This window comes from Maniola jurtina, chromosome 23, assembly GCF_905333055.1.
Source record: "Maniola jurtina chromosome 23, ilManJurt1.1, whole genome shotgun sequence".
Classification (NCBI taxonomy): domain Eukaryota; kingdom Metazoa; phylum Arthropoda; class Insecta; order Lepidoptera; family Nymphalidae; genus Maniola; species Maniola jurtina.
Window position 1 is genome coordinate 3,219,063 of NC_060051.1, and position 12,725 is coordinate 3,231,787.

At 30.9% G+C, this 12,725-nt stretch overlaps 1 protein-coding gene across 7 annotated transcripts in view; it reads left to right on the forward strand.

The window, feature by feature from the left end:
* Positions 1 to 12,725, forward strand: part of LOC123877372 (ankyrin-2-like) — a 96,544-nt gene that overhangs the window by 52,941 nt on the left and 30,878 nt on the right. For all 7 annotated transcript variants that reach the window (XM_045924076.1, XM_045924071.1, XM_045924072.1 and 4 more), the window contains 3 exons: positions 46 to 211; positions 827 to 1,039; positions 1,857 to 1,987. In XM_045924076.1, coding sequence (XP_045780032.1) covers positions 46 to 211; positions 827 to 1,039; positions 1,857 to 1,987 — 510 coding nt within the window. The remainder of the gene's footprint in view (positions 1 to 45; positions 212 to 826; positions 1,040 to 1,856; positions 1,988 to 12,725) is intronic.

Genomic DNA, 12,725 nt, shown 5'->3' on the forward strand with positions numbered 1-12,725 from the left:
TAAGGATAATTAATTAATTACTTACTGAAACAATAAAAATTTTAGGGAAGCCATTCATGTACCATTTATGGCACGCTTCGTAGTCTATGCAAAACGAACAGATGAGTGTCAAGCTCAGTTACGGATGTTCTGTGTAACTGACGATAAAGAAGATAAGGCTCTGGAGAGGATCGAAAGGTTCATACAAGTGGCCAAAAGTAGAGATGTTGAGGTAAATATTATTAATGAGGCAAGGTTTAATCAAAATGATAACTCTATAAATTCGCTGTCATGTTAAACTATATCAAAAGATATCAAAATGGTGGGGACAGAAACTTGAAGTTTTGCATGTAGGCTTTGCTGAAGGATTTGTAAGAAATTCCACCCGGCGGAAGGTGGTGGTCAGAGTATATACAATATATAATCTATTCAATTCATTTTCCATACAAAAATAGAGTGTTAAGGAATTGAGATCTACAGAGTGAACTTTGACGCTGACTTAGACACTGAAACGAGACAGCTTTATATTGCTGACATAAGTAAATCTAGCTCGTTCTAACTAAAACTTAATTATGAGCAAAGTCAAAGTACACTTTATAGATCTCAGCTTGAGTCTTTGTATGAATAATGAATTTGTCGTTAATAGTGACAAAATGTTTTTTTTTTCTCTTTTTGAATAAGTAGGTAAATATTATAAATTACAAATAATAATAATAAACTGATGGACAAAAAACTTGTTTAATTTATATGTTTCATATTTATAATGAAAAACATTCTTTCACATGCAGAACCCTGCCCGGAAAATTTTCTCGTGATGTCTTTTTAATATTAAAATTTGATACGCTAGGTCCATGAAGGCAAACCGGTCTACCTAGAATTTGGTGGGAATCTAGTACCAGTGGCAAAATCTGGTGAACAGTTATCGATACCGTTCCGGGCATTTAGGGAAAACCGAATGGCTTTCCCAGTCATGATAAAGACGCAGGACTTGGAACCAATTTGTCGATGCCAATTCATGAGAGACCCCAAGGTTCCTAAGGGAGAACCTTCACCTACTCCGGTAAGTAACTTTACCAATTATAGTTTAGTTGGTTTAGTTTTTTACGCAACGGATCAGCCTGGCTGTCCAGCGTGGAAATGCAGCCAGTATTCTTGGCACCATTCCACGCGGGCATGATTTGTGTAGTAATTAGATAAGGCTAGCTTTAAGTTTTATTGTAATATTTTCAATTATAAAAAAAGGACGTATGGGCCCTTATATTTAAAAAACAAAGATTATAATAGTTTAGTAAATGATCGTACAGAGCCTATAGATACAAACAGCGTGAAATTCCCGGAGTGTGGAAGACCCAACAAGAGATCCAGATATGTCCAGCTGTGGAACTCCATCGGTTTACGACGATGCATGGCGCAACTACGATTTTATCTTGATATTAAATTTTTGGATTGATATTTATTATGGTAGGTCATGAAGCCCTTAATTACTCTCTACATGAACATCTACGGATTGCTAAATCAGCTGATGTCTTTGCTGGTAATACGGTAACAAGCCACGGCTAGAGTCTCCCACCAGATCTGACCTGAGACAATTTTAGGCGCTATTCAAACGCAGGATCTCCTACTTACGTTTATGGCAACAGCATACGTTTATGCTCTAAGATAACAAAGTGCTAAGAAACTAGGTGTCTAAGTAGAAACGTACTAATTTGAAAAGGATATTTCTTCAAGATCAACATACGTATCTGAAATCGGAATCGCCGTTAGGGCTTACCTAATAGTCGTGATTAAAAAATCTCATCAAAGCGTTAAAAAGTACATATACCGTACCTATACCATATTTACGGAATATATTCATATCAAAATCGTGTATTCCAAAGATTGCTGTGCTGAATATAATGGTACCAGATGACTTGCCTGTAGAAAGAACATCGCCATTACCGGCTGATTTGATACCTCGAAGAACCGAAGAACAGGAGTTAGCTTGGAGACAACGATTAAGTGATCCTAGGTAAGTGGTGCAGTAGTATTACGTTGTGGACACCATAGATACAGCTTGCTCATGGTGTTAAAAACATAAACGAAACGGTGTCAAAGTTGCAATATTGCGCAAAGTTGTGACCTAGAAAGTCTCATCGCGCATCAAAGCAAGACGTTCAAGGTTTTAAAGAAAACTGGGGCTTCGAGTGTACTTAATCAGCTTACATTAGTAGGGTAATATTGTGTGTTCTAGCTCAAGTCTCTAGATGACGCGGCGCGCCAGCGCGCGCCGGATCTATAAGACTTAAGCTAGAACACACAATATTTTCACAATAGATATCAGTTACAAGAGAATGATCAGGTTATTGTTACTAACTCATGTAGAAAGATGATTCAATGGTTGATTTAGCACATTCTCAAGTGATGCAACTAGTTACGATACTGAGTTGGAATATTTTATAGAAAATCTATTCTTAAGCATCGATTAGATTATTTAGAATAATTTATATTTTGTACTGGAACCCTTAAGAACCTACCTAATGCAATTAATGTAGCACTCATCTCAAATTTATGTTAAGCGGAGGTTCAGTTTAAGATGGGAGCATGTTAAAGCGGAACAGGTATGTCAGTTTATTAATATAAGTAATTAGTAACCACACTCCTTTATCGTAAAGTAAAAATTCAAGTGTTGCAGTATAAAGGTTCAAACACGATCGTTCAATTATTCAATCATTCATTTATTCATTTATTCAAGTATTCAACTCATGGTAAGTGGTGAGTCAGTTTAAGATGGAAGCATACTAAACCAGAACAGGTACGTTTGTCAGTTTATTAATATAAGTATAATTAGTAACCACACTCCCTTACCGAACATTCAAGTGTTGCGGTATAAAGGTTCAAAGACAATCGATCAATCATTCAATCATTCATTCATTCATTTATTCGAGTATTCAACTCATGGTAAGTGGTGTGTCAGTTTAAGATGGAAGCATACTAAACCGGAACAGGTACGTTTGTCAGTTTATTAATATAAGTATAATTAGTAACCACACTCCCTTATCGAAAATTCAAGTGTTGCGGTATAAAGGTTCAAAGACGATCGTTCAATCATTCATTCATTCATTTATTCAAGTATTCAAAACATGGTAAGTGGTGTGTCAGTTTAGGATGGAAAGCATGCTATGCCGGAACAGGTAAGTATGTCGGTATATAAGTATCAATAATAATTACTAACCACACTCTTATAATAGAAGGTTAAAATTCAAGTGTTGTAGTATTAAGGTTCATCCAATTCATTCATTCATTCTAGTGTTATGGTATCCCACTAAAGCAAGTGTCCGAGTCAGAGGTGCATGCCCGGGATCGAACCCCTGCCCGACTTATAACCGGAGGCAGCGGACGTCTTAATCACTATGATGACTCATAGAGTAGATCGAGTTCGGTTGATAGACCTACTATTCCATAAAATACTTACATTAACACTTTTCTACCTAACTATTTTTGCCGATAAAATCATATTTCATATAAGTAAGTATAAGTACTTTTTATTCTCTAAATGGGCGATAATTTTTATAAAATTATTATTAATCGATCCGCTTTTGGTAAGTAAATAATGAAATATTATATTGTATTTTGGCATTACACTATTTCAACTGCTGTAAACATTACCTACATAGTGCATAATATGCATACTTATCTAATGTAGAAATACAGAACAGACGCCATGAGTGTTAAAAAATAATATCAAAGTAGGTATAGTCGGGATACATCATGTGTTAACTAAAAGTGATTCTTTTTCGGTGTCTAATGACTCGTATTGCAGGATTGCATATTTGCAGTTTGCTTCCTAATAGGGAATCCTAAACATGCATGCGGCATCTTATGTATGTGTGTAATAATGAGATCTTTGAATGTCATTCTAATTACTTTTATGTTTAAGAGTCATTATTCTATGCAAATACTATGAACTTTTGACTTTATTGATTGACTATTAGAAGAACCTAAATTCTGTAAGCACTGTTTTCACTACGCATTTCTTTTGTGAGCACTTCAACGAGCAAACGTTTACTTAATTCACTTAAAAAATCATTTTTTAAATTTCAAAAAGCAGTTGTTTAGCTTCAGTATGTATGTATTTTTTTATTTATTTTTTATTTTTTACATATTTTAATGAAAGAGTTGTTGCATCTACAGAGAAATAATATTTTTTTTTAATATTAACTTCTTACCTAATAGTATTTTAAAAAGTTACATTAAGTACATACATGTTTAAATTTCATTTCACCAAAAAATCTTTAATTGTTTCAGAACTAGTTAATAGTATGATGTAACAACATTAAAAAAATGTTTTTTCTATAACAGGGCTTCGAACTTTAGTAATAATCCTTTTGATTCGGATGACGAATTACCTATAACTTCAAATTCAACTTCAAAGAGTAAATCACTCAATAAATTGAAGAAATCAAAAAAGCGGCAGTCAGATTCAGAATCTGAACCGGAACCACCTGTAAAGCGTAAGAAAGCGCTTCAAAAAAAGCCTGTCAAGGCTGCACGTCCTTCATGGGAGTCTGAGGTGAGTTATTACACTTTATTTTTACTGTAAATATAATATTATTACAATTGTTTTCAAGAAATATTAGAATTCTGACTGAATATAAGCATCAACTAAACCCTTTAAGAAGATATTAATGGTTTTTTACATCATTATATTTAATTATTTAATTATTAGTTAATATTAGCTTAGCACGTTTGAATATGGAGCCTAAGGTCTCAAGTTCGATTCTTGAGCTGGATCAAATAAATTGTTAGCTTTAGGGAAGGTTTCGCAACTCAACTCTGGGTTGTTGAATTTATTGATGGAAACCTATAAACAATTTATTAATAAACATTTTATTAACTGAGTTAATATTTTTTAATAACTAAAAATATTATTTTTGTCTTTTCAGTACGAAGAAGAAGTGGTGCAAAAGCTTGAACCACTTAAAAATTTTATCACCAAGAAAATAGCATCAGGGTATTCTACCCAGCGAAAACCAGAGAAATTAATAACGGAAGGCGATTATTACTTAGAACTCCGCATCTATAACGCTGCTGAAGCATCAAAGATAAGCCCGGGTAATCGATGGCGTCACGCCCTTTTTACTTATAAGTCATGTATGGATACCAACTCAGAAATTTGGCAGGCAACGAATCGCTTGGTCGCTGCTGCTAAGGAAGATTTTAAAGGGGTTAAACCTACACTATACCCAGCATGAAAATTTTAACTGCATTTTACTAACTTCAAATAATAAGTACTCTTACTTAGTATAATCTCATAATGACTTTTTGTGATATTTGTAATATAACAGTGCCAAAATACTTTTCACACAAGAAAAGTTATATTCATAAGTCTAATTGTTTACTTCGCACAGAATTCGATAATGTTCAAATAATTGGAACTGCTTTTAAGAACAGAATACTAAGCTATCGAGTATGTCCATCAAAAAAATTTTTGTTACCTGAGCAATTTTTATCTGAAGTTGTAAATACGATATGTAATTTAGTAAAAAGAAGTCTTGAGAAACATAATGCTCTTAAAATAAATTTTGAACTATTTGCGACTTTTACTTTGCCAAAAAATAATGAAAAATCTTTGAAGTCGTTTAATACTAAATATGTACAAATTTTTCAATCCACAAACATAAAAAATATATATTTAGAGTGTGTAAAAAGCCTGCTTAACAAATTATCAGAGTTTGAACATTCAGAATCAGGCTGGTCTTTTGACTCTTTGAATAATTTAGAAGTAAACATTAATAAATACAATCCTTTAAGGACAGGCTCCTATATTCCACTACCAATAAAAATTCTGAAAACTAGATCTTGTGTAAATATTAAAAATAGTGATGATAAGTGTTTTCTGTGGAGTATATTAGCACATATGTATCCCACCAATAAAAACTTTAATAGAGTATCTTCATATCCTCATTATTCAAAAGTTTTAAAAATAGATGGTATGTCGTTTCCACCATCTTTTGAGGATATCACATTATTTGAAAAAAATAATTCTGACATAAGTGTTAATATATACAGTTTAGAAAAAAATGGTGATATTAACGGACCTCTGTACAAAACCAGCAAGCGTAAACTTGTTCATGTTAATTTGCTTTACATTACTAAAAACAATAAAAGACATTTTTGTTTGATAAGAAACTTTGAACGGTTGGTTCATAGTCAACTTACTAAAAATAAGTCTAAAATTTTTTTATGTGAGGAGTGCTTCATTTATTTCAATTCAGAAGAAAAATTATGCAAACATAATTGTGCTAGAATTAAAACTGTTCTTCCAGAGAAAAATAGTAAATTATATTTTGATAATTATGAAAGAACTCAAAGAATACCAATTGTGATTTATGGTGATTTTGAAAGTTTATTAAGAGAATATTCTGATAAAAGTAAATCTGGGCATACTGAAACCATACAGGTTCATGAAGCCACATCTTTCGCGTACTATATTTGTTGTGAATCTAAACCTGAACTTAATGAACTGGTTTCATACATAGGAGCTAACTGTGCTCAAAAATTTGTAGAAACAATTTCAAATGATGTCAAACGATTACATGCAATTTTGTTAGAAAATAATCCCATGAAACTACTTACTGAAACTGAAAAGAAATGTTTTCATAATGCAAAAGTTTGCTGTATATGTAAACAAAAATTTACATCCACAGATAAAATTGTGGCAGATCATGATCATTTTACAGGGGAATATAGAGGCGCGGCTCACAACATTTGCAAGTTGAGTGCAAAGAAATGTCCTTTTATACCTATTATATTTCATAATTTAAGTAATTACGATTGCCATCTTTTTATTAAAGAGTTAGCGAGTATTAACGGTCGTATAAATATTATTCCGAAAAATAAAGAAAAATACATATCGTTCACAAAATTTATATCAGTTGATTCAAAAACTGCTGCTCAACTGAAATTCATCGATTCTTTTAATTTTCTCAGTTGTAGCTTAGATAAATTAGCTAGATCTTTACATCAAGACGACTTCGTAAACTTGCGTAGGTATTACAGTGATCAGTATTTATTTGATTTGATTTGCAGAAAGGGTGTGTACTGCTATGATTATATAGACTCTTTAAAACGTTACGATGAAACTGAGTTACCAAAACGAAAACATTTTTTTAATAAACTTACTTCAGAACTTATTTCGGAAGAAGATTATAAACATGCATTGAAAGTTTGGAAAACTTTTAAAATAAAAAATTTAGGCGAATATACAGATTTATATTTAAAATGTGATGTACTATTACTAGCAGATAGTTTTGAAAAGTTCAGGAAAATTAGCTTAGCAACCTATTGCTTAGATCCGTGCTATTATGTTTCTTCACCTTCTTTAAGTTGGGATGCAATGCTTTTGCATACCAATGTAAAATTAGACCTTATAACTGATGTGGAGATGTATCAAATGATTGAAAAAGGTATACGAGGTGGTCTAGCTCAGTGTTCATTAAGATATGCTAAAGCTAACAATAAATATATGTCTGACTATGATATCAACAAATCAAGTAGCTTTTTGGTATATTTAGACTGTGTGAACCTGTATGGTTATGCAATGATGATGAAACTTCCTACAAGTAATTTTAAATTTTTGAACAAAGACCAAATTGAGACTTTTGAAATTGATTCTATTACTGTTGATAGTAACATTGGGTATATACTTGAAGTAGATCTTAGTTATCCATCTGAAATACATGACGCTCACTCAGATTTACCATTTGCTGCTGAAAAATTTACACCTTTTGGTCATAGAAATGCCAAGCTTATTGCAAATTTATACGACAAATGTTCCTATGTTATTCACTATATCCATTTAAAAGAATGTCTTAAAAACGGTCTAAAATTGTTAAAAATTCATAGAATTCTATCATTTGAACAAAAAGAATTTTTGAAACCATATATTGAATTGAATACCTCTTTGAGGCAAAAAGCAGAGTCTGAATTTGAAAAAGACTTTTTCAAAAAACAAAATAATGCTATTTTTGGTAAAACCATAGAAAATAAAAGAAAACAAGTAAATGTAAAACTTGTTAATACATGGACAGATAAGAATAATAAGACAAACAGGATTATTGGAGCAGAAAAGTATGTAAGTGCGCCTAACTTTAAATGTTTGTCGATATTTACAGATAATTTGGTGGCAATCCAATTAGAACAAACGAAATTAATTTTGGATAGACCAATTTATGTGGGGTTTACTGTTTTAGAGTTAGCTAAAACACATTTATATAACTTTCACTATTCTATAATGAAACCATTATATAAAGAAAATATTGAACTTTGTTATACTGATACTGATAGCTTACTATATCGCATATATACTGATGATTTTTATTCAGACATGAAAAAGAATATTAAGTTTTTCGATACCAGCAATTTTAGCGATAAAAATGTTTACAATATCCCTCAAGCAAATATGAAAATTCCGGGGTTTTTTAAAGATGAGATGGGTGGAGATGTTATTGTTGAATTTGTTGGCTTACGAGCAAAATTGTATTGTATTGAATCACAAAAAATGTCTATTAAAAAGGCAAAAGGAGTGACAACATCTGTTACCAAAAGGTTGGATATAGATAAATACAAAAATGTGTTATACTACAATCAATCAGTCAGAAAGAATATGTGTGTTATTAGATCTAAAAATCATAATGTATATACCCAAAAAATTAATAAGTTAGTTTTAAATAGTGAAGATGATAAAAGACAAATTTTAAATAAGCAATTTAAAACGTTGCCGTGGGGGCACTACAGTACAATTTTTTAGTTGTTAATTTGTACTAGATTTTATGTTATTCATTACTGTGCAATTTTGATTGTTCATGTATGCATGCAAATATTGAAATAAATATTTACTACTCACCATCACTGACATTTTATTATTTTACCTTTTAGTTTTTTATTTTTATATTTATCGAGATCAATAACTTGAGTTATAGTGATATCATAGCAGGTGATAATGTTTGCTTACTGACCTTTACGTTTGTTTATATAGACCTTCAATTTCAACATTATATCCTTATCACCTTGGTCAAGAAATGAAAATGCAGTAAGCAAACATTAAGCAAAATTAAAAAAACCTTTACATTTAAGGGAATCGAACCCTTGAAATATTTGAAAAAACTTGATTGTACTACCTAATATTTACATGGAATACGTTAATATTATTAGGTACTTAGTACAATCATAATGTTTTCAATTAATAATTTAAAATTTAAAAAAACAATTTTATTCTTTAAACCACGTTTATTTCATAAATAATGAATTCATGCTACAGCTCCTTACTCTAAAAAACACTATTTTTATAAACAAAAAATATGATGATATTTAAAAATAAGCAAATTACATTTCAACAATAGTTCACATTTATATGGAGTGAGTAATTTTTGACATTATTTTACCTATCAAATTTTCTGTAGCATCCATAACTTCATCGTAATTATCCTTGACTACATACTGTGCACTAACACTAGGAGTATCACCATTTATATTTTCATCTTGTTCTCCGCCATTTAGTCCATAAATATTTATTTTTATTAAATGAAGCCGTCTTCCAGTTGCTTTGCGAATAACATAGGATGTTGATGTAGAAGTCGGGGGTGAAACAGGCTTCAATAGTGATAAACTGCATTTTTTCTTTTTTTTCATCTCCTTACTAGATGCTTGAACTGGTTCTGCTGCTTGTTTTTGAGCTAAATCCTCGCAAAGTCTCTGAAATTCAGTTTCCGCGAACCCGTTTACATCTTGTGCGTAGTAAAAAGGATTTGTTAGATTTTCGTTGGGTAAGATAGGAGTCGACATAATTCTGAAACAAAAAGAAAAATAATTAATAAATAACGGTAAAAAAATACATGCTTTATTAAAAGTCAGCACATTGTTATAAAATAATTATAATAACTTACCAAGTAAAATACTCGATATTTATTATGATAAAATTATGAGCGCGGCTACTGTTTTCTTCGGGAGCTGTAGCAGGAATGAAGCTTTAATAAATAATAATTAATCTAATACTGTCTTGCGATCTAAAACGATGTAATTTGAGCAAAACGAAAACATAATGCTTTAGTGACACAGCATCACATTCCAAGTTTTTCCCGAGAGCTGTAACAGGAATGAACATGCATCGATAGTAAAATCTTATATAATCTTGTATTCTCAAATGGGTAATTTGAGCAAAGTGAAAACAAATCTTTAGTGACACAGCAACGCATTCCAAGTTTACACGTGTATGGTGTCATTTCTTTAAATTGCTTATTAACATTATGTTTTATATTATAATATTATATTATCGAATACATTTTAGTTATAAAATTATATAGAATATAATGTGAAGACTTTATAACAGGATTTTATCTTTTTTAACAGAAAACACAATGAAGTTGATCAAACAACCAGTAACATTGGAAATTAACAATTTAAATATAGAAGCGTCATCAATCCAAAAAAGGCATAGTTTGCTGTTGCCCGATACGATTCGCTGTATAATATGTGGACCGTCAAATTGTGGCAAAACAAACACAATGTTAAGCTTATTACTACATCAAAATGGTCTCAAGTTTCAAAATGTTTACCTATATTCTAAAACAACATTTCAACCAAAATATTGTTTTTTGAATAAAGTTTTAAGCATGGTTCCAGCTGTTAAGCTCTTTACCTTCAAAGATGATAAAGAGGTTATTCCTCCTACTGAAGCCTTGAAAAATTCTGTATTTATTTTTGATGATGTTACTTGCGAGAACCAAGTAAATATCCGAGATTATTTTTCAATGGGTAGACATAAGAACATCGACTGTTTTTATTTGACTCAAACATATTCTAAGATACCAAAACAATTAATTCGAGATAACGTAAATTTTTTAATAATTTTTAAACAAGATGATATAAATTTGAAACACATCTATAACGAACATGTCAATTCTGACATGACTTGGTCAGACTTCAAAAAATTATGTTCAGATATATGGAAAGATCCATACACATGTTTAATAATTAACAAAGATTGTGAATTAAATAACGGTAGATATAGAAAATCTTTCGACGTTTTTGTAAAATTTTGAATGAAATTATTTAAACAGATTGTAATTTAAAATTAGTTTCATTTTAATTTTTACTACATAGTTCAATGGTTGTGTAAAATAATTAAAAAAAGAAATGGAAACAAGTTTGAAAAAAGAGTTAATTAAATCAGTAAAGGCTATTAAAAGTAAAGTAAAAAGATTACGTGATGAAGATGAAGAGTTAGAACTGAGGCAGAAAAAAATATTTAAACCACTGTCTGATCCTTTGAAAGCAATTGTTACACTAAGTAAATATGCTACAAACAAATCTTATCACGAAACTAATTGTAACAACGCAAGTGTTGGAAATAATCAATCGCCTGAAATTCCAAATATAAACTCAAAACAAGATGGTGATATTGAAATTACTTACAACGATAATAACTTTGAAGAAAATCCGAAAAAACAAGAGGAAATGTCTGAACCTTTGGAATTTCTAAATGATGAAGTCAACATTTCCGAAACACTGGCAGACAATGATCTGTTTGGCGAGCAAAGCAATGTATCTATACCATTTGGTATACGTCGCATTAACAAAAAATTGATGATAGGAAATACCCCCGTCAAATTTTCAACTGTAGATGATATGTGTTCAAACAAATTAACGTTTATTACTATTGATGATAAAAGTTATGAACTAACTGCTGGTTTAATAGAACTTTTATTAAGAAATAAACCAAACTTGAATAAAGTAACTGAAAGTGATAAAATCACATATAAAGATATCTTAATTAGTACTAGTGCTCATAAAAGAGATTACAATCCTGCTAATCAAATTAAAGGTGACAAAGGAAAAAAATATTCTCAAATCATCAAACCATTATTTTATGAAAAGGATATGTGTGAAACAAACAAATTAAAGTACGGTGGTAGGCTACCAGTTTTAAAGAAATACAAAACTGATACTGATCTCATCTATTGGGATGATCCTAATGAGTTAATTGAAAGATTAAGATTGATTATTGCGTCCAGAGACGCTGGCAACACTAATCATGATAATGAAATTCTTTCGATTATTGAAGAGTTAAAAGAAGCGGGTATAATAAAAGAATAAAAGAAAGCACATTTATGGAGCGTGTTCAGTATTGATAAGCAGGTTGAACATGAAAGTTGATAAGTTTGGACATCATGTTAATAAGATGCGAAGAATGAAAGGAGTGTTATTAGAATGCGCTTTGAAGTGTACAAACAATAATTTGGATGCTCAGCATAAAAGAGTAAAAAATCTTGCGCAACCGGTAGATTCTAACGATTGTGTTACAAAAGAATACGTTGATGTTTTGGCAGACAATCTTTCAAAAAAAATATCATCAATTAATCAGTTTATTACAGAAATAAATATTAAAGTAAGTAATTTGATCGAAATCACCGAGGCTAGTAAAGTAAAACATGAGCAAAAACAGCGTCGTAAATGAAATACATAAAAATGCAAGAGTAAACTTTCCTCGTCGACATGTTGTCATGAGAGATATAGACGATTTATGGCAAGCTGACTTGATTGATATGAAATCTCTTTCGAAACAAAATTCAGGTTATAAATATATTTTAGTTATAATTGATACATTCTCAAAATATGCTTGGGCATTTCCACTAAAGTTTAAAAATAAAGATCAGGTCTCTAAAGCGTTTGAATCTATATTAAAGAAAGGACGTATTCCAAAAAACCTT